The 26,807-nt window shown below is 42.4% G+C and overlaps 2 protein-coding genes across 4 annotated transcripts in view; one reads left to right on the top strand and one right to left on the bottom strand.

Moving 5' to 3' along the window:
- DDX42 (DEAD-box helicase 42) overlaps window positions 1-18,121 on the top strand; it is a 37,264-nt gene extending 19,143 nt beyond the window's left edge. For 2 of the 3 annotated variants that reach the window (XM_038546892.1, XM_038546891.1), the window contains exons 5-18: window positions 227-263; window positions 1,107-1,256; window positions 4,356-4,460; window positions 6,679-6,798; window positions 7,600-7,776; window positions 8,503-8,631; window positions 9,245-9,344; window positions 9,969-10,016; window positions 10,531-10,628; window positions 11,490-11,766; window positions 12,650-12,876; window positions 14,522-14,632; window positions 15,803-15,904; window positions 16,539-18,121. In XM_038546892.1, the coding sequence (XP_038402820.1) occupies window positions 227-263; window positions 1,107-1,256; window positions 4,356-4,460; window positions 6,679-6,798; window positions 7,600-7,776; window positions 8,503-8,631; window positions 9,245-9,344; window positions 9,969-10,016; window positions 10,531-10,628; window positions 11,490-11,766; window positions 12,650-12,876; window positions 14,522-14,632; window positions 15,803-15,904; window positions 16,539-17,228 (2,371 nt within the window). In that variant the 3' untranslated portion in view covers window positions 17,229-18,121. The remainder of the gene's footprint in view (window positions 1-226; window positions 264-1,106; window positions 1,257-4,355; window positions 4,461-6,678; window positions 6,799-7,599; window positions 7,777-8,502; window positions 8,632-9,244; window positions 9,345-9,968; window positions 10,017-10,530; window positions 10,629-11,489; window positions 11,767-12,649; window positions 12,877-14,521; window positions 14,633-15,802; window positions 15,905-16,538) is intronic. The other variant, XM_038546893.1, reaches the window with a different exon arrangement.
- Window positions 17,914-26,747, bottom strand: FTSJ3 (FtsJ RNA 2'-O-methyltransferase 3). The gene is made up of 20 exons (XM_038546895.1): window positions 26,543-26,747; window positions 26,267-26,372; window positions 25,964-26,010; window positions 25,759-25,838; window positions 25,210-25,309; window positions 24,922-25,116; window positions 24,735-24,850; window positions 24,513-24,617; window positions 24,325-24,425; window positions 24,020-24,100; window positions 23,787-23,936; window positions 23,515-23,650; window positions 20,457-20,635; window positions 20,214-20,331; window positions 19,868-20,133; window positions 19,526-19,611; window positions 19,341-19,440; window positions 19,071-19,254; window positions 18,896-18,990; window positions 17,914-18,813 (listed from the first exon to the last, which is right to left on the bottom strand). The coding sequence occupies exons 1-20, from the start codon at window positions 26,607-26,609 to the stop codon at window positions 18,621-18,623; spliced, it is 2,505 nt and encodes an 834-aa protein (XP_038402823.1). The 5' UTR covers window positions 26,610-26,747; the 3' UTR covers window positions 17,914-18,620.
- Between the last annotated feature and the right edge of the window lie 60 nt (window positions 26,748-26,807).

Raw genomic sequence — 26,807 nt, 5'->3', positions numbered from 1 at the left:
TGTTTCTAGGGGAAACATCATCCCATTCAAAAGAGCAAAGTGCAGCTTAGAGTGAAGCCACACCTGTATGATGGATGGATAGTTTACAGTGTGCTTATTGCTGCTTTGTATTGTTAGTGTTGAGAGTTCCTGTGCTGTACGGAATTCAACACTAATCTGCTATAAGTATGGAGCTGGGTATGTGGAACATTTGCAGGGAAGTTTGTTTCTCCGCTTGTTTTTCCAGGGGTATTCGAGATGACATTGAAGAGGAAGATGACCAAGTGAGTTCCTATGCAGTATTTCTATCTTTTATTTTTACCCCACAAAGTCTATACTGGGGACAAGCTAGAGCTTGCCTTCACTGAAATGGCCATTCCTGACATTCAGCTGGGAATGTCATTTGACTTGCTCCTTTTCTACGTATATGACCAATTGGTAATAGAAAAATTCACATAGCTTTCCCCCATGTTGAAGATGGAACTTTTGATCAACTATGACATCAAAAACAAATATGAGCTCTATTCAGTTGATTTTTTTTTTTTCAAATTAATGTTTATGCTGCTAAATCAAGAAGTAGTGTGGGATCTCCTGGTGGCCTCTAGCAACATCTAACCTCTACCTCTTTCTAAGGGTTCTGTTTGTGATTCTTGTATTTCAAGATGGAACCTTAATTTAATGATTGTCCTTTTAGTATTTTTTTCCCCATTGTTCAGTTGTGGGATGGTGAGAAGGGAACCAGAATGAGCAGTAGCCCTTTCCAGTTTGTGACCCATCTAATCAGTGTCAACTTCCAAACTTGGATTGGTAAATCCACAGCACGTGTTCACAGCTCTGGGCAGGGTAGGTAGACACCCCACCCCAGGAAGGCTGTGGGACAGACAGATATGTAAGTCTTCTTGTTAAAGAAGTTAAATCATTGTGTAGTACTAACTGCCTCATTCATCTCTTTGATTGTCCCTCTGAATACTGCTATTGTTAAAGGTATCATTGCTAGTAAAAATCTTGCCTTACTTGGTAGGTACTTAAACTCTGCAATCATCTGGTACACTGTGTACACTAATTACAGGAGCAGAAATGTTCTTAGTTGTATTTGGGTATGATTATGTTCTTGTGCTTTCCTGCAGGAAGCTTATTTTCGATACATGGCAGAGAACCCAACTGCTGGTGTGGTTCAGGAGGAAGAAGAAGATAATTTGGAATATGATAGTGATGGAAATCCAATTGCACCTTCCAAAAAAATCATTGATCCTCTTCCTCCAATTGATCATTCAGAGGTATGGTGTTTCTTGCTGAATTTGATTCTTATTTGAAAAGCTGATGATTCTCTTCAGCTTTAATATTTGGGTTTTCTCAATATCTGAGTTATCCTGATTCATACTCCTAATGTCATGAAAATATTTGTTCTTTGATATCTTCTCATCTCTGCTAAGTGGTTGAGTCAGGAAGTGAGGCTTTATAGCTTATGTTGTTGTTAAAGGCACAGTTAAATCGCTTGCTCCCATTTGATTTTAGGCTAAGAATTTTTTCCAAGCATTTGTACTTGTTTTTCAGACTGTCCTTTACCTTTCAAAATGGGCCCTTGGGCCTGGATTTGTTTTTTAATTGCTGTAAATCTTTATTGTTTCTCTCAGATCTGGGACAGATGAGAGGCTGTTCCTTCAATGTGGAGCCAGGAATTACAGTTTCCTTAAGTCAGGAAAAGAGAATGAGGATATCAGTATTCCCACTTGGAAAAAAAAATTGGTGTTTCATCCAGGTTAAATGTCAGACTAGATCTTGCAGGCCTTCGTAAATATAGATCTAGGACAGTGGTTCTCTCAAAGTGTGGTCCCATGGACTCCTACAAGGATCTTTTCAGGGAGAATGCAAAGTCAAAAGAATTTTCATTATGATGCCAGCATCATTTGTCTTTCCCAACACATCAGCATTTGCATCGATGACTGAAAAAGTACTGGTAGGTAGCACTTCTGAGACCTTAGCACGAAGAATCAAGGTAGTGTTACCAGCTCTTCTAGTAGTTGTTATATTCTTCTCTGCCACACACCATCATAGTTAGAAAGAAAAAAAAAAAAAGCCAGCTTCATTTAAGAATATCCTTGATGGAACAGTAAAAATTGTGATTTATTAAATCTTGTGTTAAATTTTTTTTATTCCATATGACAAAATGAGAACAAGTGAAGCATTTCTGTTGCATGCCAAAATAGGATAGGTGTCTCTAGGAAAAATATGTAAACATTTGAGTTATAAGCTGAACTAGCTGCTTTGCGTGTGTGTGTGTAACCATTTTCATTTGAGAAAATGAATGACTTGTCAAGGGACACAATTGTGAAAGTGTTTATTGCCAATGATAGAAATTCAAGCTTTCAAACAAAAATTAGAATTTGGGAAACTTCTATTTGCCACATGGAATTTAACAGCTTTCCAGTACCTGAAGTCTGTTATAATGAAATTGATGGCAATAAACAAGTATTATTTCTCTTTGATTGTATGATCAAATGTTATGCCTGGTGAACGATCTGCATACTACCTCAGTGAACCAATATTTTCAAGTAGCCAATGCATGATTTTACAAAATCGTGCATGAGTAAAGGCTTCATGCAAAGTACATGTTAGACCCATGGATTATAATATAACTGTGTGAAAAGATCATTGATATGGTGTCAGATGATACAAGGAAAATACCTTTTAAGAAGTGACCACTTGTCAAGTCTCAGTGTACTATCAAAGGAGTAAAAATCCACAGGAATTTGAAAAGGCTACTAAAAATAAATACTCTCTTCCCTAGTCTAATGACATACCTTTGTGAGGCCAGATGTTCTTCTTAGGCTTCAGTCAAAGCAATATATCAAAACAATTTGAATATAATAGGGACCAATTTCTTGAGATTTGTAAAAATGTAAAACAAAGCTATGACTTTTTTTTTTTTTTTTTACTTCTTTTTAAATTAAAGCTTTTATGTTAAAGTATAATGGTGTGTTATTTTTAAGTGAATAAATTTTAAAGAATTTTCTCAATTTTAGTTTGGTAAATATCAATGGATAAAACCCACACAAGTAAAAACCTTGTGTTTTTATTAAGTGCAAAAGGCACCTGAGACTGAAAGTTTGAGATCTACTGGTCTAGACTAGAGTATGGATTATGTTCAATTTTTTAAATGTTTCCTTTTGCACAGATGCTACCAAATAATGCCTTGGTATTTTACATGTGGCAAATGAAACTAAATATGTGAAACTGATGTGGGAGGAAGCATCCATGATAAAGGATGAAAATCTAATAAGGAAAAACACATAAGTACTTGAAATAATCATATAATAAGATGTTTGAGATAACTTGACGAAGCTCTCAAACATCATCATGCTGGGGTATCCCACAGTTGTCCTCATGTTAGTGTGGGCAATCTGCCAGGAGAGACCCGAAGTAAGGAAAGGATAACCCTTCTGCCTCTGAGTAGCTTTCTTCACATTCATTTCATGTATTCATATATTCATTATTTTATTCATTTCATACATATATACAAAAATTATATATTTGTACAATTTGTGAACAAAGACAATTCTGCCCTCATGGAGCTTCCATTCTGAAAAAGAAGAAAACTGAGGAAAATTCTGTTACACTTTAAAAAAAAAAAATTGTTACACTTTAGTGCAGTGTGGTGGGGAACATCAAAAAGTTTCTGCCTATTAGTAGTGCTAAACTTCTAAAACTTTCTTACTTTTTTGTTTATAATACCATAGATAATTTTAGGCTGTAGACCTGTTATGTGGTTAAAGAGAATCATATAACCAAATTCATAAGTAGTGATATGCTTATTATAGTCTCAGTATAGTAAATTATAAAAAGAGTAGCAGGAATGACTTCTTCCTTCTTTGGAATTGGAAGTGCTTAGCCACACATTTTTTAAAAGTTATGTAGAGAGTTTGATGTTTTTAAAAAGAATAGAAATCCCTCTAAAGGCAGAGCTCCCCTCAAAGGAATTATTAGACATGTTTTTAAATGCTAGAGCTAGGTGTGAGCAGCTTATTCCTAATAAGCATATTTCAGTGTCTATAGGTGGAAAGTCTTTTAAAATACTTGTCCTCTGAGGCCTTTAGCTTTGTAAGAGATTCCTTAGTCTGCATCAAGGTGATTCAAATCTGAGATATCCTTCAGGAGTCTCTTTAGGAAGTAGATTGGTGTTTATATTGAAAATGGAAATAAGAAAGATGTTATCTGTACAAATGGGAGGTGTGTCATGAATAAGTGAATTCCTTTGTCCTTTCTAGCCGGTTAAGGCTTTACTTTGTAATATGTATAAAAGGTTATTTTGCATTAAAATCAAACTTACAGGATTGACTCTTGAATTCTAGACTAACTTTGAATAATTGGACCTGCAGATTGACTATCCACCATTTGAAAAAAATTTTTACAATGAGCATGAAGAGATAACCAACCTCACCCCTCAGCAGCTAATAGATCTCCGTCATAAGCTTAATCTTCGGGTAAGTCAACCATTAAGCCAAATGTTCTTTTTTTTTTTTTTTTTAAGCCAAATGTTCTTATATTAATGTTAATCAGTCCTGGGTTAGTATTGCTTATCCAAACTAAAATAACCTTCTTTTCTAATGGTCCTTGGACTGCCTTTTATTGAATAATGATATCCTTTTGAGCTTCTATGTCTTGATTTTATTGTTTTAGTCTTCAGCTATTTCAGGATAGGATTGTTTTTTTTCTTTAATGCAACACACATGAATGCTATATGTTTTCAGTTGATTTTGTATCTTGTGTTGGAATAAGAAGTTACTGTGACCTTAAAATAAATCAAGTATTTCTGCAGCGAGTACAGTGTGCTAGGAACTGTGTTGGGTGTGCTAGGGATGAAGGATGAGAGTCCCCATCACCAGGAAGAGACAGAATTAATAGATGAAAACAATGTGTGTAGTCTTAGAATATTTTAAAACTAAGACCTACTTCTCAAATTATATGTAGCATAATTTTTTTTAATTAGAAAAAGTTAATACCTTCTTAAAATATGCACTGATTTCAGAATAATAGTTTTTAACTGTCTGCCAAAAAAATCTGGGTTTCCCATTGGCCACATTGTTTAAGTGTACTACTAGGTATTAGTTAAGTGAAACACAGAGATAATATGATAATATCTACTCTAGTGGGAACAGCTTTCTGACCTATGTCTGTCTTGCCAATTTCTGCGTGATGTTTGAACTTATTTTCTGAGAGAGGATATGTGCATGTGCATGCGTTGTCTATTTTCCAAGGATAATTCCCCCGTCCCCCCAAGAAAACCCCTTTTAAGTGAAATCTTTTGATTAGATATAATCAGTATTAGAAGCATTGCCGAGTTATTACTGTTGGAGTCAACATGGAGGTTATAAGCCCCATTCTTCACCTGGGTACAGTTTGAACAATGTTCAACAGTGGCTGGACCATCATTAAGTGAGACACTAACTCTTCAGGCAGACAGTAGATTGTAACCAGTGTATAGACACATCTTGTTTGGAGTTCCTTTGTACATCTCATTTTATTTCAAGAGTACATTGTATTTTTTTCTATCATCTGGTTAATAGGCAAATGGCAAAACAAAGTTTTCATGACTTTTTCCAATTCATTGAGCAATATTTGAATTTCTTAAAAGAAAATTAATTCTGGGGGCACCTGGATGGCTCAGTGGTTGAGCATCTTCCCAATTTGGCTCAAGTCATGATCCCAGGGTCCTAGGATCAAGTCTCGCATCAGGCTCCCCATAGGGAGCCTGCTTCTTCCTCTTCCTGTATGTCTCTGCCTCTCTGTGTCTCTCATGAATAAATAAATAAAATCTTAAAAAAAAATAGAAAATTCTAATTTAAGAGATTTCTAGACTGTTAATCATTTTAAGTCATATGACAGTTATCTCTGGAATATTTCTCATGGGAGGTTTTTTGGTAAAGCTTTATTTTTTATTATTATTTTTTAAAGATTTTATTTATTTATTCATGAGAGACATACAGAAAGAGAGAGAGAGGCAGAGATACAGGCAGAGGGAGAAGCAGGCTCCATGCAGAGAGTCCGACGTAGGACTCGATCCGAGGTCTCCAGGATCAGGCCCTGGGCTGAAGATGGTGCTAAACCACTGAGCCCCCTGTGCTGCCCTTGGTAAAGCTTTAGATCCATTTTTGAGTTCTACCTGTTTTTTGTTTTTTATAATTTTTTTCCAAGATTTTATTTATTCATAAGAGACACAGAGAGGCAGAGACATACAGGCAGAGGGAGAAGTAGGCTCCCTACTGGGAACCCAATGTGGGACTCTGTCCCAGGACCCCAGGATTATGACCTGAGCCAAAGGCAGACACTCAACCACTGAGCCACCCAGGTGCCCCAAGTTCTACCTTTTCAAATAGTGTATACTTTTGACCACAGACTTTTATTTTCCCTTCTGTATACTCAAGCTAAGTACAAGATATAGGTAAATACTGTTGAACTTCTACACTGCTTTTTTTTTTTTTTTTTTTTTTTAAGATTTTATTTATTCATGAGAGACAGAAAGAGAGGCAGGCAGAGGGAGAAACAGGTTCCATGCAGGGAGCCTGATGTGGGACTCAGTCCGGGGACCATGGGATCATGCCCTGACCCGAAGGCAGATGCCCAACCGCTGAGCCACCCAGGTGTCCCTACACTGCTCATTTTGAAGCGCAAGTCACTCCTGGGAGTTGTCTTTATTTCTAGGTCTCTGGTGCCGCACCTCCTAGACCAGGAAGTAGTTTTGCTCATTTTGGGTTTGATGAACAACTTATGCACCAGATTCGGAAATCTGAGTACACACAGCCCACTCCAATACAGTGCCAGGTAAGTAAAACATAAGGAAAAGATGATATTCAGTGACTGTACTTATTTTCACATAGGTAGAGGGTGTCTAAATAGTTCCTCTGTGGCTTAATCTTCAACTTTTGCTTTAACTCAGGGGAAAAGAGACTATAGGTGAAATCCAAGAATATTTTTGAAACCTTTAAAGATTAAAATTAGACCCCATAAAAAGCAAGTGAATTACTGACCATTTTAAGATGTTGCTAAAAGGGCTGGGAAGTATTCTTTTGTATCTGCTAAATATCTTGAAAATATGGCCTAAATTAAACAGTTCATTAGGCCTAAACTTAAAAAAGATTTGCGTGTGGACAAAAAAAGCACTATTAGTGACTAGGATTCCTTTGTCTGTAACCTGAAAATTCTCACTTATAATTGAAAGTAGTAACTTCTGTTTTCTGTGTATACATGGGATTTATTCATTCCTATACAGAATATGAGAATTTTCTGTATGTGGATGAGTAAGCTGGTCTATACCTTCTCGAGGAGAAAAGTTTTTGGTTTTTAGCAGCTTCCTTATAAATTGCAATTTTTCCTTTCTGTATCTCAAGCAAAATGAGTCATTCATATTTTGTAAATGGCCCACATGAAAAGAATGATAGTGTTTCCTATAAATCAAGATTTATTTTATATCAAGTATGCATAACCCATTAGGATATTGTTGCTTCATTGGAAATGAATGTCATTAATTTCCCCGGGATTTCCTTAAGTACATCTTTAAAATTGAAAGTACATCTTTCAATTGAAATTGAAAATTGAGTAAAATTTTTTTATTTTTTTCTCTAGGGTGTGCCTGTGGCATTAAGTGGTAGAGACATGATTGGTATTGCCAAAACAGGCAGTGGAAAAACTGCAGCCTTTATCTGGCCCATGTTGATTCATATAATGGACCAGAAGGAATTGGAACCAGGTGATGGACCAATTGCAGTGATTGTATGTCCTACTAGGGAACTTTGCCAGCAGGTATGTAGTTTGTGTAGAATGCCTCCTTTTGTGTGAACTAGCAAGTCACTAGCCAGTCAAGTGGGTAGAATTAACTGGGAAACTGTACATAAAATTTATTATTTTAATCATTTTTTAAGTATAAGCATTAAGTACATTCATGTTGTGCTACCAGGAAACTTATGGGAAAATATTATATGTTTTCTATGTAACCAAATACATACTTTTCCCTAAAAACCAGTTTTGTTTTGTGTGTGTATGTGTGTTTTTAATATTTTATTTATTTACTCATGAGAGACAGAGACATAGACGTAGGCAGAGGGAGATGCAGGCTCCCTGCAGGAAGCCCAATGTGGGACTTGATTCCAGGACTCCGGGATCATGCTCTGAGCCAAAGGCAGAAGCCACCCAGGCGTCCCGAAATCACTGTTTTAAGAGAAAAATTATACGGGAATAATTTGTATTTTAAGTTCTCGGTGTTTTCCTGGATTAATTTATTTGGGTTGGAAAGAAAAGCAATGACAAGGTCAGGAAGAAAAGTTAAAAGAATAATGAAGACAAGGTTGTAGATTGCCTGTTGGATGTGACATTGGTACTCTATTCATATATGAATAAGAATGTGGCTTTAAAGCATTTTCTAGCTTTTTATTTTCTCTGACATCACATTCTCTGGGTTTTTCAGAACTCCCTTTTGGGTATTGGTCAGTGTCCTGGTTTATTCATGTCATTTTGTCAACAACTTTGCAGATCCATGCAGAATGTAAGCGGTTTGGGAAAGCATATAATCTTCGATCAGTTGCTGTGTATGGAGGAGGGAGCATGTGGGAACAGGCCAAGGCCCTTCAGGAGGGAGCAGAAATTGTTGTGTGTACCCCAGTAAGTATGTCTTGGGTTCAAATGGCTTCTCAGCCATTCCTGGTATGGAAAAAGGGTAGTTATTGAATGGAATGCCCCCTAAAATGTGGTAAAGCAGGGTCCAGAATACCGTGATAAATCACAGCCTGTGGCTTTGGTTTAATTTTGATTGCTTGTTTAGAATAGCAGTTCATTAAGATTCTCTGACATGTATGTTACTAGTTACAAATTCCCCTCTCTTTCAATCTGTTTTTAATGCTCTCTTAGAAAATGGATCTGTGGTTACTGAGAGCATCAAGAATCAGAAGGAGGACAGTCTTTGGACCATACAATTTGGAATATGGTCACAATTGCCCAGAAGAGTATAGCCTAAACATTAAGACCCATCAATAAGGTTTTAAATTAGGTCATTTTAGAATGCCCTACAAAATAGTTCTGGCCATTTTCCCACAATAAAGTTTTCAAATTTTCTGTTCTTTTATGCTCTATAATGCATAAAGTCCAAGTCTGTCAGACCCAGTGTCTGTTTCAGTCTACAACTGGAGAGTTAGCACTTTTACCAGGAGCACAAGTCTAGAAAGTTCCTTATAAATACCTTTAATTATACTTACTATTTATTTTCTGGATCTCACAGGGTCGACTAATTGATCATGTGAAGAAGAAAGCTACCAATCTTCAAAGAGTCTCTTACCTTGTGTTTGATGAAGCAGATCGCATGTTTGACATGGGATTTGGTATGCCTTTAATTAATACCAGTTTCTTCTGCCCCCATCCTCATGATACTTGCTTTAGCTTTGTCTTTCTAGACTTAGCTTTTTTTTCTTTTTCTTTTTTTTCTGTATGCGAGATGCTAATAATATTCCTGTATAGGATTAAACCATAGAGATCTAGCTAAGCCATTAACTATTTTTAGGCGTTCTCTCAGTAAGTATGTTAGGCTTGACTGGGTTATAGACATTTGAAAGTGCCTTTGTATATACGGGGAATGCTTTCTCTGTGCTTTATTTTTATTCATCTGCCTTTGGTTGTGGAGGTCAAGGTCTGTGTTCATATTAGGTTGTGCAGGTCCTATCATTCAAGGCCCTTTGCTTTCCTGTCCTCCCCAACTTAGCCAGCTGTGTGAAAATTCTGAATAATTCATTTTTATTGATTGGAACACCACTGGGCCCAGCCTAGTTGAGGGGAGGAAGAGGATTTCTGGGTTCTATACTGAAATAAAAACTCCCAGGCCTGGGAGTTTCAAATTTTCCTTAATAGTTATAACTTTCATGTGAAGATTTCTACTAAAACGACTTTTTCCCAGGCATCCCAAACCACAGTATGGAGTTACAATGTTAATTTTACTTTTCTTCTTTCAGAGTACCAGGTGCGATCCATAGCAAGTCATGTCCGTCCTGACAGACAGAGTATGTATAAAGCAGTTTTATTAAGTCACGTTTTTACTTAGAATAAAACACCTCTGTATTTTTTAAGTACTCAGAGTATGGCAGCAAAAATGACCCATGTGTGTGCTGGTGAGAACCAGTAGAGGAGGGCATAAAATGTTTGTCTGAGCTGGACAGAACCTTAGAGAATAATATATGACTCTCGTTTTTGTAGATGATAAACCAAGCCTGAGAATTAAGTGACTTGTCCCAAGTTTCACAGTTTTATCAGTACAGGAGTTAAAGCACAGGGCAGATCTGCTGATTGGAAGTCAAGAGCCTTTTTGAACCATGCTGACAGTCCTTGTCTTAACTGAAAGTATATTAGAATAGGAAAAGGAAAATGCTTTTTTCCTTAGTGAATCAATTTTGAAACTAAAGTTCAGATGGGTTTATTTTATAAAACTGAATAATTCTGAACATCAGTAGGAAGTATAGTGGGTATTCAAAAATGAAGTCACACTGTTTCTTTAACAGGATTTACTTTACCTTTTAGCTCTTTTATTCAGTGCAACTTTTCGGAAAAAGATTGAAAAACTAGCCAGAGACATCTTGATCGACCCTATTCGTGTGGTGCAGGGAGACATTGGAGAGGTAACCATTAAGCAGGGCTCAATGGGACTCCACTAGATTATTTTTCGTATTATGGAGATGTGGAATTGCTCACTAATGAGAGAAAAAACATGTTACTATGTTACATATTTAGAGATGAGGCAACATAATTCAGATTTGTTTTAAAAAACAAGGCAGGAGGATAGTTGAATGAGACAATAGATTCTCAAAATATGGATTATTGTTGAAGCTGGGTGATGGGTACATAGGTGATTATGTTCATTTCATTTTTTTATTTAAAATTTTATGTAATAAAAATAAACAAAACCCCCAATCTTTTAGGGGAAAAACAAGGCTCTCAGGATGGAACGCATATGTTAAATGATTGTAGAAGGAGTGGGGTGACTTGAAAGACCTGGTGAAATTTAGTTCATGGTATTTTTCTTACCTTTGCATATGTCCAATGTGGAAAATTTGGCTGCCTTGAGAATTCCTGAAGTTGCTTGCCATGTTTGTTACTAAAGTTCTGTGGTGTTAGTATTTTGACATTGTCTACTATCCATTTTTGAGTGCCTTCTGTGTGCATGTATGACTTGTACTAGGAGCAGTGAATGGGAAGGACAGAAAAGGAGCTTAATTTATTAGGAGTAATCTGAATAGGCCTATAACAACAGATTGCAAAATATTGGGGCTTACAAATAGGTATATGTACAAATTGGGGAAGATGGTGAGTGCAGTAATTTGAGAAGGGATGTAGGTTTTGAGCTGCACTTGACTTACTGAAGGAAAGCCCAAGGAGGAGGACTGTTGAAGGTCCTTATGTTGATGGAAAGTGTGATGTCTGGTCCTTGTTCAGGTGCCTTTTGGCACAAACATCATAGTCATCTGTTTCTTACTTTTCAGGCAAATGAAGATGTAACACAGATTGTGGAAATTCTCCATTCTGGGCCTAGTAAATGGAACTGGCTCACTCGGCGTCTGGTGGAATTTACCTCTTCAGGAAGTGTCCTCCTGTTTGTTACTAAAAAAGCCAATGCTGAGGAGCTAGCCAATAACCTTAAGCAGGAGGGTCATAATCTTGGGCTGCTTCATGGGGATATGGATCAGAGCGAAAGAAACAAGGTCATTTCAGATTTTAAGAAAAAGGACATCCCAGTCCTGGTGGCCACAGATGTTGCAGGTAGAGTACGACCTTCCCTGGTGATCTTCTATTCCTGTTGCTGTAAGGGTGCTCTGTCTTGAGTACATGAGCAGGCTGATTGAAGGCCCTCTAACTGGCCTGTTTGGGCACACTAAATGGAGCAAGCAGTTTAGACCATAAGTGATCACAACCTGGAGCTCTGGGTACCATCTTCACTGTATGTTTCTCTTTGAAAAAAGAATCCCTGCAGTTGAAAGATACTCAGGGAAAAATATTGTTGAGCCAGTTACATCATAGGCTATGCCTTTATGATGTGTCTAAACATAGTACCTACCTGACATTGATTGCGCGTACTTCACTCAAAGTTGAAAAGTTTTTTGAAGTATGATTTTTGGTTTTGTTTTGATAGCTACCCTTAAAAATTGGTATTTTCTCTCAATAAGGGAGATAATTTCTCGACTTCAAAGCAGTTTGATGCTTTATTTTACATATTCCTGGTGTAAGAGAGAGGCCATGGTATATTATTAATGGCAGAAGCCATGTGTCCCCTATGCTAAACAGCCTAGCATCGTAGAATTGATGATAGTGGCATTTGCTTTAGGGTAACTTTAAAGTTTGTTTGTTTGTTTTAAGATTTTATTTATTTATTCATGAGAGAGAGGGAGGGAGGAAGAAGCAGGCTCCCCAGAGGGAGCCTAGTGCGGGATTGGATCCCAGGACCCTGGGATCACGACCCAAGCTGAAGGCAGATGCTCAGCCACTGAGTCACCAGGAGCCTAAATGCTTGTATCTTACTAGATCACCAAACCATGTACTTTGTCTATATAAGAGGAATGTGGGCTCTTGGCTAGCATTTTGGGTTAGTCCGGGTTTTTTTTACTCCTACTAAAGAATAAAAAAAAGTTGGTGGTTTTTATTTCAGCCCGTGGTCTGGACATTCCTTCAATTAAGACTGTCATTAACTATGATGTGGCACGAGATATTGATACTCATACTCATAGGATTGGCCGCACGGGACGAGCGGGTGAGAAAGGTGTGGCCTATACCTTACTGACCCCCAAGGACAGCAATTTTGCTGGTGACCTTGTCCGGAACTTGGAAGGAGCCAATCAGCATGTTTCCAAGGAACTCCTAGATCTGGCAATGCAGGTGAGGGGCTGAGTACACTTGAGATTGCTCCAGGTTATAAAACTAAGTGAAAAAAATTCAGCAAGCCTGGGGGAATAACATAGACACAGGACTGGAAAGTTGCAGCCATGGGTGGGGGGCACTGCTTATGAGGTACAGATTAGTATTTTAGAACATTAAAATTCATCTGGTCTTTCATTCTATCCTCTTCTTTCAGCAACATCTATTTGAAAAGCTTATTCCTAAAATCTGTCCCTCTGAAATTTCTGCCTGCTTGCCCCATAGCAATCTCAAAGATGGCTACTTTTCCCCTTACTGTCCTTTCTCCATTCTTCTCATTTGGAGGCTAAAAACATGTAATGTCTTAAGAAAACGATGTATTTAATAGACTATTTCTCATAGACATAGGTCCCAGATCTTTGACCACATTCATTACTAACCTAAAACTAAGCTAGACATTCTACCGAATTAAATCCTGGGTCATTGTAATAGATGTCATCTCTAGATTACAAATGGGTTCAATATACACCTTCTGATAGTAGAGACTTAGGTGTTTTTAAGACTTATAAGTCAGTGTACAGGACAGTTAACCTGTACTGCACTTACAGTATGGTACTGTTGCCTGTGCTCTGGGTTCTGAGAGTAAAGGACCTGAATTGCAGGAAGGAGTAGAATGAGGTATCCTTCCCTCTCCTGGGTTCAGTGAGCCAATTGTAAACTACATTTTTTTTTTTAATTTTTATTTATTTATGATAGGCACACAGTGAGAGAGAGAGAGGCAGAGACACAGGCAGAGGGAGGAGCAGGCTCCATGCACCAGGAGCCTGACGTGGGATTCGATCCCGGATCTCCAGGATCGCGCCCTGGGCCAAAGGCAGGCGCTAAACCGCTGCGCCACCCAGGGATCCCGTAAACTACATTTTTTAACAGAATTATCTTGTCTTTGGATTTTTTCCTACATCTCTTTTTGTGCTTTAGGCTTTCTGTGCCCTCAGACTGTGATCAGCTTCCCTGGTCAGTGCTTTTCTGAAGACAGCCCTACCTCTCCAGTACTTCGCTTAGGTTGTAACATGTGATTATCAGATAAAGGGCTACCTCTCCCGTTGATATTTGTATTCTGAAAAGAACTAAATAAATCTTACAGTATGCTGGCAGTGGTCAGATTCAAGGAACACTATAGGCCATGGGTAAATAAAACTTTCAGTTATTGGCTAGCAGTCCTAAACGTCTGCTCCTAGAGCCAGTTCTGATGAACCTCGCTTCACATAGCCTTTCTTTCACTTCCAAGCCCTCTTATAAGCTCAATGTGTGTATGTCCAGTGGTATGTCTACATTGAGAAACAGAAAATCAGTTCCTTTTCCTCAAGAAAGTTAGAAATGGTCAGAGTAAGTGCTCTGTATCTGAGGCTTACCTACTCATTTCTCTTCCTGGAGGCCCTGAGAAACAGTAATAACGGAAGCCTCAGATAAGGAGCTAGGCCTCCTGACAAATTTGGTAGACTAAACTCCCAAAAGAAGCTCATCTGTGGTTCCTGTGAACGGTTGCCATAAATATACTGGCTAAAGATGAAGCAGTTTATTTCTTCCACTTTCTGATAATGTCCTCCTCCTCTGGCTGCCTCTTCCTCCTGTGATCTAACCTTGAATTATGTTGAATTGTGTGCAGAATGCCTGGTTTCGGAAATCCCGCTTTAAAGGAGGAAAAGGCAAAAAGCTGAACATTGGTGGAGGTGGCCTAGGCTATAGGGAGCGCCCTGGCCTAGGCTCGGAGAACACGGTGAGTCCAGACTGTTGTAGTGCCCTTCAGGCTGCTCCCGAGTCCTGGAGGATGCTATGATTGTCCTCCTCTGCTTGACAAAGCCTTCATGAATTCAGAACCCTGTCTAGAAGGGAATGTTTTAACTTCCTCTTGAAACACCTCTGCGTACTTGGTGACTAGACATACTCAGGAAATCAGTCTAGATTAGCAGCAGTTTACATATTGAGGTCCCTGGGCCATCAGTAAATGCAATTTCGTGTTCCACCCTAGACCTGGTGAATCAGAAACTTAAGCCCCCCAGCACTGGCTAAGAGCCTGCTGCTAGGAAAACCTTGCCATAGGGTTACTTTGTGAACTCTGTTTTCTTACTAAACTCAGGAATGCTTTCTACACTCTATGGGAAATTGCATCAGGGAGATGAGAGCTAAGCTTTTCTCACAAAACAGGTAACAAAAGCACCTCCTCACTGGCTTCTTTAACTGCCTATTTCCTGTCACTTTGATTCCTAAACCGAAGAAAGCTGCCAGTTTATGTATTTCTGGAGCAATATCATTAGCTTGGTGTTTTTGATAACGAATCGCTCCCATGTCTCAGTAACAATGATGCACATGACACATGATAACTATAGCTAATGTTGAGCACTTAATGTGTGCCAGGGCCAGCCACTGCAAGCAGTCATGCCTGTTAACTCAATCTTCACAACCACCCAGTGAGCACAGTGTACAAGTCATGAAACTGAGGCACCCCAGGTTGCACTCTGATAAATGTTGAAACTGAGACTTGGACTTTTTTAAAAGAGTGGATTCAGAGCCTGAGCCCTGTATAGGCTATATGCATATGCTATATATTGCCTCATGGCCTCTTCATTCTGAGCATAAAACTACACAGAATTACATAAACACTATGTTTGGGTTTGAATAATATCGTATGATCAGCTTTGGGGATTTTTTTATTTGACTTTAGGGTTAATTCCTAAAAACAATTACTGGGTTGAAAGACATAAGCAAAAAAAAAAAAAAGAAAGACATAAGCATTTTAAAATAATTATTACTGTACCTATTCCCACAAAATAAAGTGTCCTGTTCCCATTGTAGTGCCCACTTATTTCTAGTATATGAGACCTATTCTGGCATTGTGCTCATTCTGTCCTCACAGGTGTGTTTTGTTTTTGTTTTTGTTTTTTTAAAGGACCGAGGAAATAACAACAATGTGATGAGTAATTATGAGGCCTATAAGCCTTCCACAGGAGCCATGGGAGATCGGCTGACGGCAATGAAAGCAGCTTTCCAGGTCTGAAATTTTAGAAAGTTTTCACCAGCAACTCTCGGGACTGTGATGAGGGGCCTAGTATTTCAGAGATGGTAGCTGGAATTGAAGGCTTGAGGCTAGATTTAGGACCCTCTCACAGCTTTTGGCTTTGAGTATCAACTTTGTGGTCACTTACCTAGAGCTGTAGGTGTAGAAGGTAGAAAATCTACTGATTACAGCCTTCCATCCTCCCAGAACCTGGGACTGTTATACTGCTACAGGACTGATGTTCCTTCCCTGCCTCAATAGCCAACAGTGTTGTCTACCCAAGGCTCTTGTAATCTGGTTGAGATTGCCATTTCTTAACTAAAACAAGTTTGATTCTATAGCTCTTGTGAACTCTGAACCCATCTGTACTTACCCCTCCAGTTAGCTAGCTAACCAGCTTGAGCCTTAATTTATATATTTTATCTGCCTTCAGACTGATGTTTCAGTTAGGTCCCTAGATTTATTATTAGTAGAGAAACATAGAAACCACAGGGTGGTGGGGCCATCAAGGATGCTAAAGTCCTAGTGCCAGGATAGCGTAGAATGTCTCTATATCTTTTCAGTGCCAAGCCTAACACATCCAGGCTTCTGGAACCTACTATCTTATTTCTTGTTGTCTTTGTTTTAGTCACAGTACAAGAGTCACTTTGTTGCAGCCAGCTTAAGCAACCAGAAGGCTGGAAGCTCTGCTGCTGGGGCAAGTGGATGGACGAGTGCAGGGAGCTTGAATTCCGTTCCAACTAATTCAGCCCAACAGGGCCATAGCAGTCCAGACAGCCCTATTGCTAGTGCCGCCAAAGGCATCCCAGGCTTTGGCAATACTGCGAGCCTCAGCAGTGCTCCGGTGACCTACCCTTCTGCTGGAGCCCAGGGAGTCAACAATACAGCTTCAGGGAATAACAACCGCGAAGGCCCTGGGGGAGGCAATGGGAAGAGAGAGCGATATACTGAGAACCGGGGTGGCAGCCGTCATGGTCATGGAGAGAGTGGCAATCGGCATGGCGACAGTCCACGCCACGGAGATGGTGGTCGCCATGGAGATGGATACCGCTACCCGGAAAGTAGCAGCCGTCATGCTGATGGTCACCGTCATGGAGAGAATAGGCATGGAGGAGGTGGAAGCCGACATGCAGAGAGCCGAGGTGCAAACGATGGTCGGAATGGTGAAAGCAGGAAAGAGAGTTGTAATCGTGAGAGCAAGGTGGACCCCAAGGTGGACAGCAAGATGGACAAGATGGACAGCAAGACAGATAAGACAGCTGATGGTTTTGCTGTCCCTGAGCCACCCAAGCGCAAGAAAAGTCGATGGGACAGTTAGAGGGTATGTGCTAAAGTGTGAAATAAATGGTCTTTAATTTTATTTTTAGAAAGATTTTTGGTAACTAGGTGTCTCAGGGCTGGGTTGGGGCCCAAGGTGTAAGGACCCCCTGCCCTTAGTGGATAGCTGGAGCTGGAGACATTACCCCTTCATCTGGATCAATTTTCAGATGTCTTGTTGGGAAGCCACTTTGGTCCTTGGAAGCAGTCAAGAGCTGGGAACCTTCTTTTGGGCTCTGGGTGAGTTGTCATGAAGGTCAGTTTGAGGATACCTTGGGAGAATGGGCCTTCTAGGGCACAAAACTCACTCTAGTTTATATTATATGTAGCGTATATTTTTTACTAAATTGTCACCTTACAAACATCTACAAGTAAAATTTCTTTTCTTAGCTGTGTGGCCAGGCAGTCTGCTTTTTACGAGTTGGCTTTTTGCAAATCCAACCCACTGAAGTGTTTGTTAGCGATTTGGGGAAGCATTTTGGTGCTTCTAGACTTTGCAGGGAAGGGAAGTGTCTTAAGTGGGAGTCCATGCTCAGGTTCCCAGCCAGGTTTGTATCCAGTCCTGAGACAGGAAGCAGCAGCCTGCAGACCCAGAGAGCCTCCCTCCTGAAGAGGAAGATGATCCTGGAAACAAGACTGTTCCAGGTCTGAAGTGTTGCTGAATTTAAAAACAAAAACTCGACAGCTTTTAAAGTGTCTTCTATTTCACTGTATTTTTTTTTAACTTGCCACAATGGTAGAAAAATCTTTTGCTGAAATGATTTTGATGATTTTTGTTCTCTATCTTGTTTATAAAAGGAAAATATACATACTTCGAATTTTGTGACTTTGTGAAGGTTTCTTTAAGATGTGCATTCCTTTCTGCTTGCTCTAGTAAATGTTTTACTACTGGGACCTGTGGATTGTTTGTCATTTCTGCTTCACAGTAAGTACATACTAAATATACAGTGCAGCACATGGTGTGAACGCCCAAATGTCTCAGCACTCAGTGGGAACTAAAATGTCAGAAAAGACATTACCCTGGTTTTATTCAGATAACAGAAGAGGCTGCAGGGAAGACTCAAGAGGCCCACTTGCCCAGTAGTAGAGTGAATGCCACTCCAACACTGACCTTCCCCTTAGGACTTACAAAAAGGTTGGACTGTTTTAGTACTCCACAATCCTAATGGAAGAGCTTGGGGGGTCCGTTACAGCACCAACAGGAGATGTCCGAGGCCTTGCTTCAGGTGGGAGAACATCTTCCCTTACCACTCAGGACCTCTGGGAGCGTTCTAAGCGTTGCACCTGTCTTTCCAGCGGACTGATGCCAGCGAGTCTATAGCTGGTAGTGGGAAGCCAGAATCGCACCTCCGTGTCCTCACATGGTCTCCTCAGAGGCCCTTGGTGGCTCTGCTCACTTCCGTCTGTGTTTTTTCTTCTGTTCTTTCCTTTGCTGTGCTCTTTGGTCCTTCTTCATCCTTGAGTCTACCACCTTGAAATGACCTCTGACCCCAGCTGGCCTGCGCACTTTGCGACCCACGCCTTTTTTGGCTACTACATAGGTGACCTGGCGTTTCTCCTTGCCAAGCCCAGCCTTCTTATAGAGACTGTAAAAGGAAGGAACAGATTAGAGGCTTTGGCCACCCTCTTTAAGTCCACATACCTTTGTGGGTGACCCCTCTACATTACCTCCGAAGCTGAGCCACCTTCTCACGTTCAGAGATGTCCACGGTATTCACCACAGCCTCTGCCTTCTTCTTGGTTTGCTCCAGCTTCTTCAGCATCTGCCAGGGGACCTCAGTCAAGCAGGCCTCTTCCCCACTCCCACCCCTGCACCCAGACATCAGGCAGCCCCACTCTTTACCCTCCGTTTCTTTCTGGCCTTTGCCTCCGCTACTTTCTTGATGGGACGCGCATTTATCTCCCTCCACCGTCGGCGGTAGTGTTCGATGTCCTTCTTGTCAATAGGCAGTTGCCGAATCCTGTGCTGCTTTTCCTCCTGCACAAACCACTCAGGAAGCTCCCCTTCCTCCTCGTTAAATGTATACCTAGCCAGAGAAGAAAACAACCCTGAAAGGACTCCCTTACCCACTCTCCTCCAGGGCCACTCGTCATGATTTCCCAGCTCCCTTACCTGCTGAAGGAGTCATCTATGAGGTCTCTCTTAGCCTTTTTGGAAGAGGCAATGATAGCACCTAGGGCAAGGCCTTCAGGGTCTAGTATCTGATGTTTCACTAGAGAAAAAAGGGCAAGTCAAAGCTCCATTCCCAACACCGAAACTTCCCATCGCCTCCCCTTTTACAAAGGTGCAGGGCTCACCTGGGTCTTCAATAGGCACAATCTCAAACCCGTCATCATCGGACTTAAGCCCATGGCTTCGCTTCTTCCCGTGCTTTGGTTCCCAACTGCAGGTGGGACAGTTGACCATGTCACTGTTCCACTATTCCCTAGACCCACTCCTGCCTCACCTCAACCCCACTTCTTACTGAAAACCTAAACTTCCCAAAAGGCCCCCCCCCAAGCTGTACTGTAGACCCCTTACGTCATAATAATCCATATTTTTTTAAACTCGCTCTCTACAAAGTGGAAACCCGCAAAAGTGGAGAAATGGTCAGAATGGCAGCTTCTTCATTCCTTCTCCCATCAGCTGCAGCCACTCACCGCTCTCCATCACTGCTGCTGCTATCATCACTGTCTGAGCTGTCATCTCCTTCCCTGCCAGTCCTAGGGACAGTCTTGGCCTCTACTGGAGCCTCTGCCCCCTTAGGGTCCTCATCCTGGCACTGGGAGGTTTTCTTCTCACTCTTCAAACTGGAAGATGGTGGTGGCAGCTGCTGTTGCCCCTTCCGACGGCTCTCATACAAAAGCTGGGCCTGACTGATCTCCAGGGCCTCATCAGCATCATCCTCAATCCCACTAAAGCCATCCTGTCAGAGGAGGAACATTCAGCTACCCTTCTCCCAGGGCATACTAAGTCCCTGTGTCTGGGCCCCCAACCTTCTCTTACCTTAGAGAACCACAGACTGGCTTGTTCTTCCTGCAGTACTGTCTTTTCCTCCAGTGGCACCAGCAGTGGATTCTCTTCCTCTTCCTCCTCTTTATCATCATCTTCACCAAATCGTACACTGCAAATCCAAGGAAAATGGGTGGAAGCTTGAGGTACTTGTTCTCTGACTCCCTCTGGTGACCCCTGGGTACCCACATTGAGTGTCAACACTCCCTCCTGCACAAACCGCCCCTCCCCCCTTACCGCTTTTGATCCTTTAGATGCCGTGATCCTCCAACTCCTGCCAGCTCCTCTGGATCCAGGTCGCTATCCAAAGATGTGTCATCATCTTCAACATCGGATACATAGATGTCATCTCTTGGCAGATCCGACAAAAATGTGTCGGCAGCACTCATATCCCCTTGCGTTACCTCCTCTAATAACTAGAGTTTGACAAAGAAAGAGATCAAGGGTATTTATGAGGAACATGCTGCTTTTCTCCTGTTATCTTAGCAACACTTGAGAATACACTGGCAAATACAGGAAGTGAAGGGGCTAAGTGGTTTTTTTTGTTTGTTTGTTTGTTTTTAATTTATTCATGATAGAGAGAGGCAGAGACACAGGAGGGAGAAGCAGGCTCCATGCCGGGAGCCTGACGCAGGACTTGATCCCGGGACTCCAGGATCGTGCCCTGGGCCAAAGGCAGGCGCTAAACCGCTGAGCCACCCAGGGATCCCCAGCTAAGTGTTTAAAACATCCCATTCTAGGGGCACTGGGGTGGCTCAGTTGGCTGGCCAACCGACTCTTGGTTTTGACTCAAGTCATGATCCCAGGGGGTAAGATTGGGCTCCATGTTCAGAAGGGAGTCGGCTTTAAGATTTTCTCCCTCCACCCAAGGGCATAAGTGCTCTGGCTTTCTAAAATAATAATTATATCTTTTAAAAGATTTTTATTTGAGAGAGAAAGAAAATGAGGGGGTGGGGAGGAGACTCCCCTGCCAAACAGGAAGCCTGATGTGAGGCTAAATCCCAGAACTCTGGGATCATGACCTGAGCTGAAGGCAGACATTTAACAGAGTCAGATGCCCCAAAATAAAAAATCTTTGGGGGAGGGGAAAAAAAGGCAACACATCTCATTCTTAGCCCAGGTCACTGATCTATCCCACTTGGCTGTCTCTTCTTCAATGGTAGCAGAAATAGGTTTACAGAAAAGCACCCAAGGCCTATATACCATCACTTTTTAAATACTCTAATAGACACATTTTTCTTAAAAAAAAAAAAAAAAAAAAAAAAATTAGGACAGCCTGGGTAGCTCAGCAGTTTAGCACCACCTTCGGTTCCAAGTTGGGCTCCCTTCATGGAGCCTGCCTATGTGTGTGTCTCTCGTGAATAAATAAATAAGATCTTAAAAATTTATTTAACAAGCACATCACCAAAAAAAACAAAAAAGTCACCTTCTGAGAATAATCTACAAACTTTGTTTCCACTGAATAAAGGAACCCAGGCAACACACATCTAACAATAATTACTTCACTTACAAACTGTCAACCTTTAAGTTTATTTTTTTTAAAGATTTTTTTTTAATTTATTTATTCATGATAGTCACACACAGAGAGAGAGAGAGAGAGAGGCAGAGACACAGGCAGAGGGAGAAGCAGGCTCCATGCAGGGAGCCCGACGTGGGATTCGATCCGGGGTCTCCAGGATCGCGCCCTGGGCCAAAGGCAAGCGCCAAACCGCTGCGCCACCCAGGGATCCCAACCTTTAAGTTTATTAAGACTATTTATTTGGGGCACCTGGATAGCTCAGTGGCTGAGCATCTGCTTTTGGCTCAGGTTGTGGTCCTGTGGTCCTGCGGTCCTGGGATCAAATCCCACATCAGGCTCTCCAAAGGGAGCCTGCTTCTCCCTCTGCCTGTTTGTCTCATGAATAAATAAAATCTTTAAAAAATTTTATTTGAAAGAGAAAACACAAGCAGAGAAGGGAGCAGAGGGAGTGACAGACTCCCTGCTGAGCAGGGATCCAGATGTGGGGCTCAATCCCAGGACCCCGAGGATCATGACCTGAGCCAAAGGCACTTAACTGATTGTGCCACCCAAGCACTCCCCCCAATTTTTTTTTAAAGATTATTTATTTATTCATTCATGAGAGACAGGGAGAGAGAGAGGCAGGCTCCATGTAGGGAGCCCGACGTGGGACTCAATCCTGGGTCTCCAGGATCAGGAGCTGAAGGTGGTGCTAAACAACTGAGCCACCCGGGCTGCCCTAATATTTATTTTTCTAATGGCAAAACTAGCAATTAGTTCTTGAGAATTCACTACATTACCAAGGATTACACCTATACCCTCTTTTCTTTTTTCATTCCTACAAAAGCCCTAGTAGATTGGTAGGGTTTTTTGTTTTTGTTTTGTTTAAGATTTTATTTATTCATGAGAGAGAGAGGCAGAGACATAGGCAGAAGGAGAAGCAGGCTCCATGCAGGGAGCCCGATGTGGGACTTGATCCTGGGACTCCAGGATCACGCCCTGGGCCGAAGGCAGATGCTCAACCACTGAGCCACCCAGGGATCCCTAGTAGGTAGGTTCTATTTTTTTTTTTTTTTTTTTTTTTTTACAGAGAAGAAAACTAAGTCAAGGGGCACGTGGGTGGCTCAGTGTTTTGAGCATCTGCCTTTGGCGAAAGTCATGATGCGGGGGGGTGGTCCTGGGATCAAGTCCTGTATCAGGCTCCCTGTGAGGAGCCTGCTTCTCCCTATGTCCTACGTCTCTGCCTGTGTGTCTCTGATGAATAAATAAATAAGATCTAAAAAAAGAAAAAATTAAGGCAAAACATAAGTGGTAGTCTTCTGTAGAACCACTGTGCTCTCTCTCCTATACTTCTAACAAAAAGGACCTGGTTTTCCATTCCCACAGAAGCCACAAAAATTCATTTTCCTTGTTAATGCTGCTTTAATCAAGAAAAGCAGCCTATGGCAGCCTGGTGCTAACTTGGTCTCTGTAACCTGAAGATCTCTCTAAAGGAAACCCTGCATCACACATCCCGGCCCCTCTGGCTGCATCTACTAGAATATCAGCTTCTTGCAGAGTGCTCCTTGGTTCTACTATTCTAGGTTCTGCAACAAAACTTCAAAGCACGCTAGTCGTCCTGGCCTCTCAGGCACAAAGTCCACTCTCCTCTCAAGGAGTCACCTCTCCTCTTATGCGCGAACACAGCAACTGTGAGCCAGATCCATTCAGTGCACTTCAGCGCCATCCAACGCAATGCCTGCCATGTCCAAATCTCCAAGCAGGTGGTCCCGTCTCCATCTGCCCTAATCCCCTCACCTGGTGACCCCGGATGGTACGCAGAGAGAACATGCCGGTCTCCCCCTCATCTGCTATAGACACCCCAGGAAGATCCATCTTCAGCTCCACACGTTCCCGCTGTTTCCTCTGCTCACGCAGCAGCTTCTTTTTCTTCCTGCGTGGACAATGTGAGGGATTCAACCGGGCCCAGCTCTAAAGATTCCCCATCCATGCCTTCCCCCTCTTCCCCGTATTCATACAGCAAGGGCCTCTGCGGTGAGGTTCCCCAAGCTCCTCCCCACTCCTCTCACCTCTTTAATTCTGCTACCTCCTGGGCCTTCATCTCTGCCAGGGTCCGGTTTAATTGTTCTTCCTCCTCCTCCTCTTTAGAGGGCTGCCTCCCAGTCCCGGCCTCAGACTCTTCACCCTCCTCCTCCTCCTCTTCCTCTCCTGAACTGAGGCTGACAAAACAGTACAAGCACCTTGGTTATTTCCTCACACAATCCCCCAGCCCCCACCTACCCTAGTTCCATTCCTTCCTTACCTGATGTCCAGTGCCTTTGCTTGCTCTTTCAGCTTCTTGGCCACATATCGCCGGAGCTTTGTTCTCCAGTTCAGTAGGGACCTGTCCCAGAAATATAATGACTAATCTTACCATTTCCTTCTTTGTCCTTGTCCCCTTTTTAGGCCCCCACCTCAAATCTCTAGCACAGTAGCATGTGTGTCCCAAGATCCAACACTATATGAATTCCTCAAATTGTCCCCTCAAGAAAAAAAAAGCTGCTGCATCTTCAAAGGCCTTTCCCTGCCCTCGGGGCTCCTAGCTCTGTGCCCATCCCAACTGCATACCTAAGCTCCTTGCGCCCTAGCACTTTGATATCCTGACAGCATGCCCAGATATCCTCAGTGGTAGCTGGATGCTGTGCCAACTCTTCATCATCCAGGGAGATCTGTTTGGGAGGAAGGAAACAAGTCAGGGAAATTTTTATGGACATGTTTCTGGCGCTTCCCTATACCCCTCAGATCTGACGACTCACTTCGCTGGCTTTGGAGAGGAAATCAACGGGGTTGGCAGCTCGGAGGAAGTCAGTGACTGAAGCACGGTGATAGAGCGTGAGATCACCCTCAGCATAGCCTTCAGCCTTACAGAGAAAAAGAATGAAGGTTGAAAATTCCCTTCTAAAATGTCTATAGGACCCACCAGACCCAACTTCCCCCAGACTCCAGGACTGGAGAGTGGCCCCATTCCCCAAACCCACCTTTGGCTTTTTCTTAGTCACCAATTCAGTAACAGTCTTGGCCTGAACTTCAATCTCCTTGAAGGCAAATTTGGGATCAAAGAACTTACTGTCAACCTTGTCAGGAGCCAGGAATCCTAAAGCGATAGGATATGTAAGAAAGCGTACTTTGGTAAAAGCTGCTAAGAAACAAAAAAATGATGCCCACCCTGGCAAACTACAAAGATCTCCGCAGATTCATGGCGAGAGGCTTGGGGCTTAGTGGCCTGGACACGGTGAAAGAGCTGCTGGAAGATCCACAGTAGGGGCTGATAGTCACGGGAACGAAAAACCTTTGTGATGAAGCAGCCACCACGGGCCAGAAAATCACAAGCCAAACGTAGAGCCATCAGTGTCAAATGGGCTGTGGGAGAGAAACAATTAGCTGAGGACCTCTGCAGCCTGAGAGAGCATGCCTACCTCCACCCTCATCTCCATGTCCCCCTACTCCCAGCACCTTGTGAGTAAGCATCATGGACCCAGCTAGCCCCAACATTGGGGGCCCCATCGTTGAGCACAACATCAACTTTCCAGGTCTTCAGTTCCTTTCTCAGGGCCTTCAGACAAAACAAAACAAAACAAAACAAAACAATTATACCAACAGAAATACAAAAATGGCTATGAATGCAATTCCTCATTCAGCCATTTGTCCACCCAATCATTTACTGAATAGCCTGCATTTGGCCAAATCCTGTGCCAGGTACATAATGATTAAGCAACAACAACAAAATTGCATTTATCTTCACAGAGCTTACAGTCTACTTGCAAGCCCAAAGAAAAGATTTCAACAACATCGCTGCTCTTCTTCCAAACACCTCACCCCTGACTTAAAAAAGCCTGGACTGAAGACTAAGCTGTATCATAAGCCTTGTCATATAGATCCTACAGGCACTGCTTAAGATGTGTTAAACAGAAAAGGCTTGCCTTTAGAGAACTTGGGATGGCGAGACAGACAAACTTGGGTGTCTCCAAAGAAAGGACGCAGAAAAAGAGCGATTCCTGTTACCTGCCTACAGCGTTCTGTTGTGATGTCCTCCTGGAGTGTCACCACATTGGGAAGAGGCTTGATTGGAACCAGGTCCACTCCTGCAATAAATCAGGTCAGAAAGTTACAAAGGGATGCCCTAAGCAAGGAGAAAGGAAATGCAGAACACAATTAGTATCTCATTCTCCCACCCCTTTACCACTCAGGGGGCCCATCCGTTACTCACCCACAATAAGGCTGGATACAGGCATAAACTTAGCAGCCACCTGCAGCCTAGAAAAGAGTAATGCCGACTAAAATAACTCAAGACTACAATAACTCAAGACCGTTCCTCCCCCTCCCTTGGCAATAGGCTCTCTCACCGCGTGCCTTAAGAGGCGCTACCAAGTGCAGTGCCCCGACCTACGTCTAGGAAAAGCATGAGACTGGTATTGCCGTATCCCTCCCGCCCCCCAGTGCCACTCCAAGTCCTCCACGGCCGGGACCCTCAACGCAGCCACAAAGAGCCGCAGGTGCCGGGTGTACCCACCATCCCCCGGGCGCAGCACACAGGTCCAGCAAGGCTCGTGCTTTCTGCAGGAACTGAAAACGGCGATTCAACTGGATCAGCTTGAAAGCAGAGCGGGAGCGGTAACCTGGGGGCACCGACAAAATGTTAAACTCGGCGGGGGGCTTTCCCAGGGAGATTTCTGCGACTTCACAACCCACCACCCCGTCTACAGAACGGAAACTCAGTATTCGGAAAGGTGGGAGAGAATCGAAAACGTCCCTCCTTAGCTCGCAGACAGCGCGGACCCTGACTCACCGGTCTCCTTCGCCAAGTGATAGAACTTGTCCCGCCGGCTCTTCCCGACTTTGCCCTTCTTGCCCATAGTGGAACGGGAGGACTGTCACTTAACCTGGGGACAGAAAAATTGAAACGCCGCTTTCCGTCCCCCACTTGTCTCTGCAAGCACGGGGAATCTCTGCCTTTTTCACCACTCTGAGAGAGGCACGTGGGGGGCAGCACACGTACTTCCGTTTCCGCTTGCGTCGCTTGCGTCTCCGGCTCCAAGTTTCCGCCATTTTGA

This window comes from Canis lupus, chromosome 9 (genome assembly GCF_011100685.1).
Source record: "Canis lupus familiaris isolate Mischka breed German Shepherd chromosome 9, alternate assembly UU_Cfam_GSD_1.0, whole genome shotgun sequence".
NCBI classification, from domain to species: domain Eukaryota; kingdom Metazoa; phylum Chordata; class Mammalia; order Carnivora; family Canidae; genus Canis; species Canis lupus.
This window is presented reverse-complemented; position numbering and strand designations above follow the sequence as displayed.

Excerpts from the sequence above, each read along its gene's own strand:
- FTSJ3 (XM_038546895.1), bottom strand. The coding sequence starts at position 26,609 with ATGGGCAAGAAGGGCAAAGTCGGGAAGAGCCGGCGGGACAAGTTCTAT. Across the intron at positions 26,011-26,266 it reads TGTGCTGCGCCCGGGGGATG|GCTGCAGGTGGCTGCTAAGT; the intron begins GTGGGTACACCC and ends ACTCTTTTCTAG. Across the intron at positions 20,636-23,514 it reads GTACCATCCGGGGTCACCAG|TTATTAGAGGAGGTAACGCA; the intron begins GTGAGGGGATTA and ends GTCAAACTCTAG.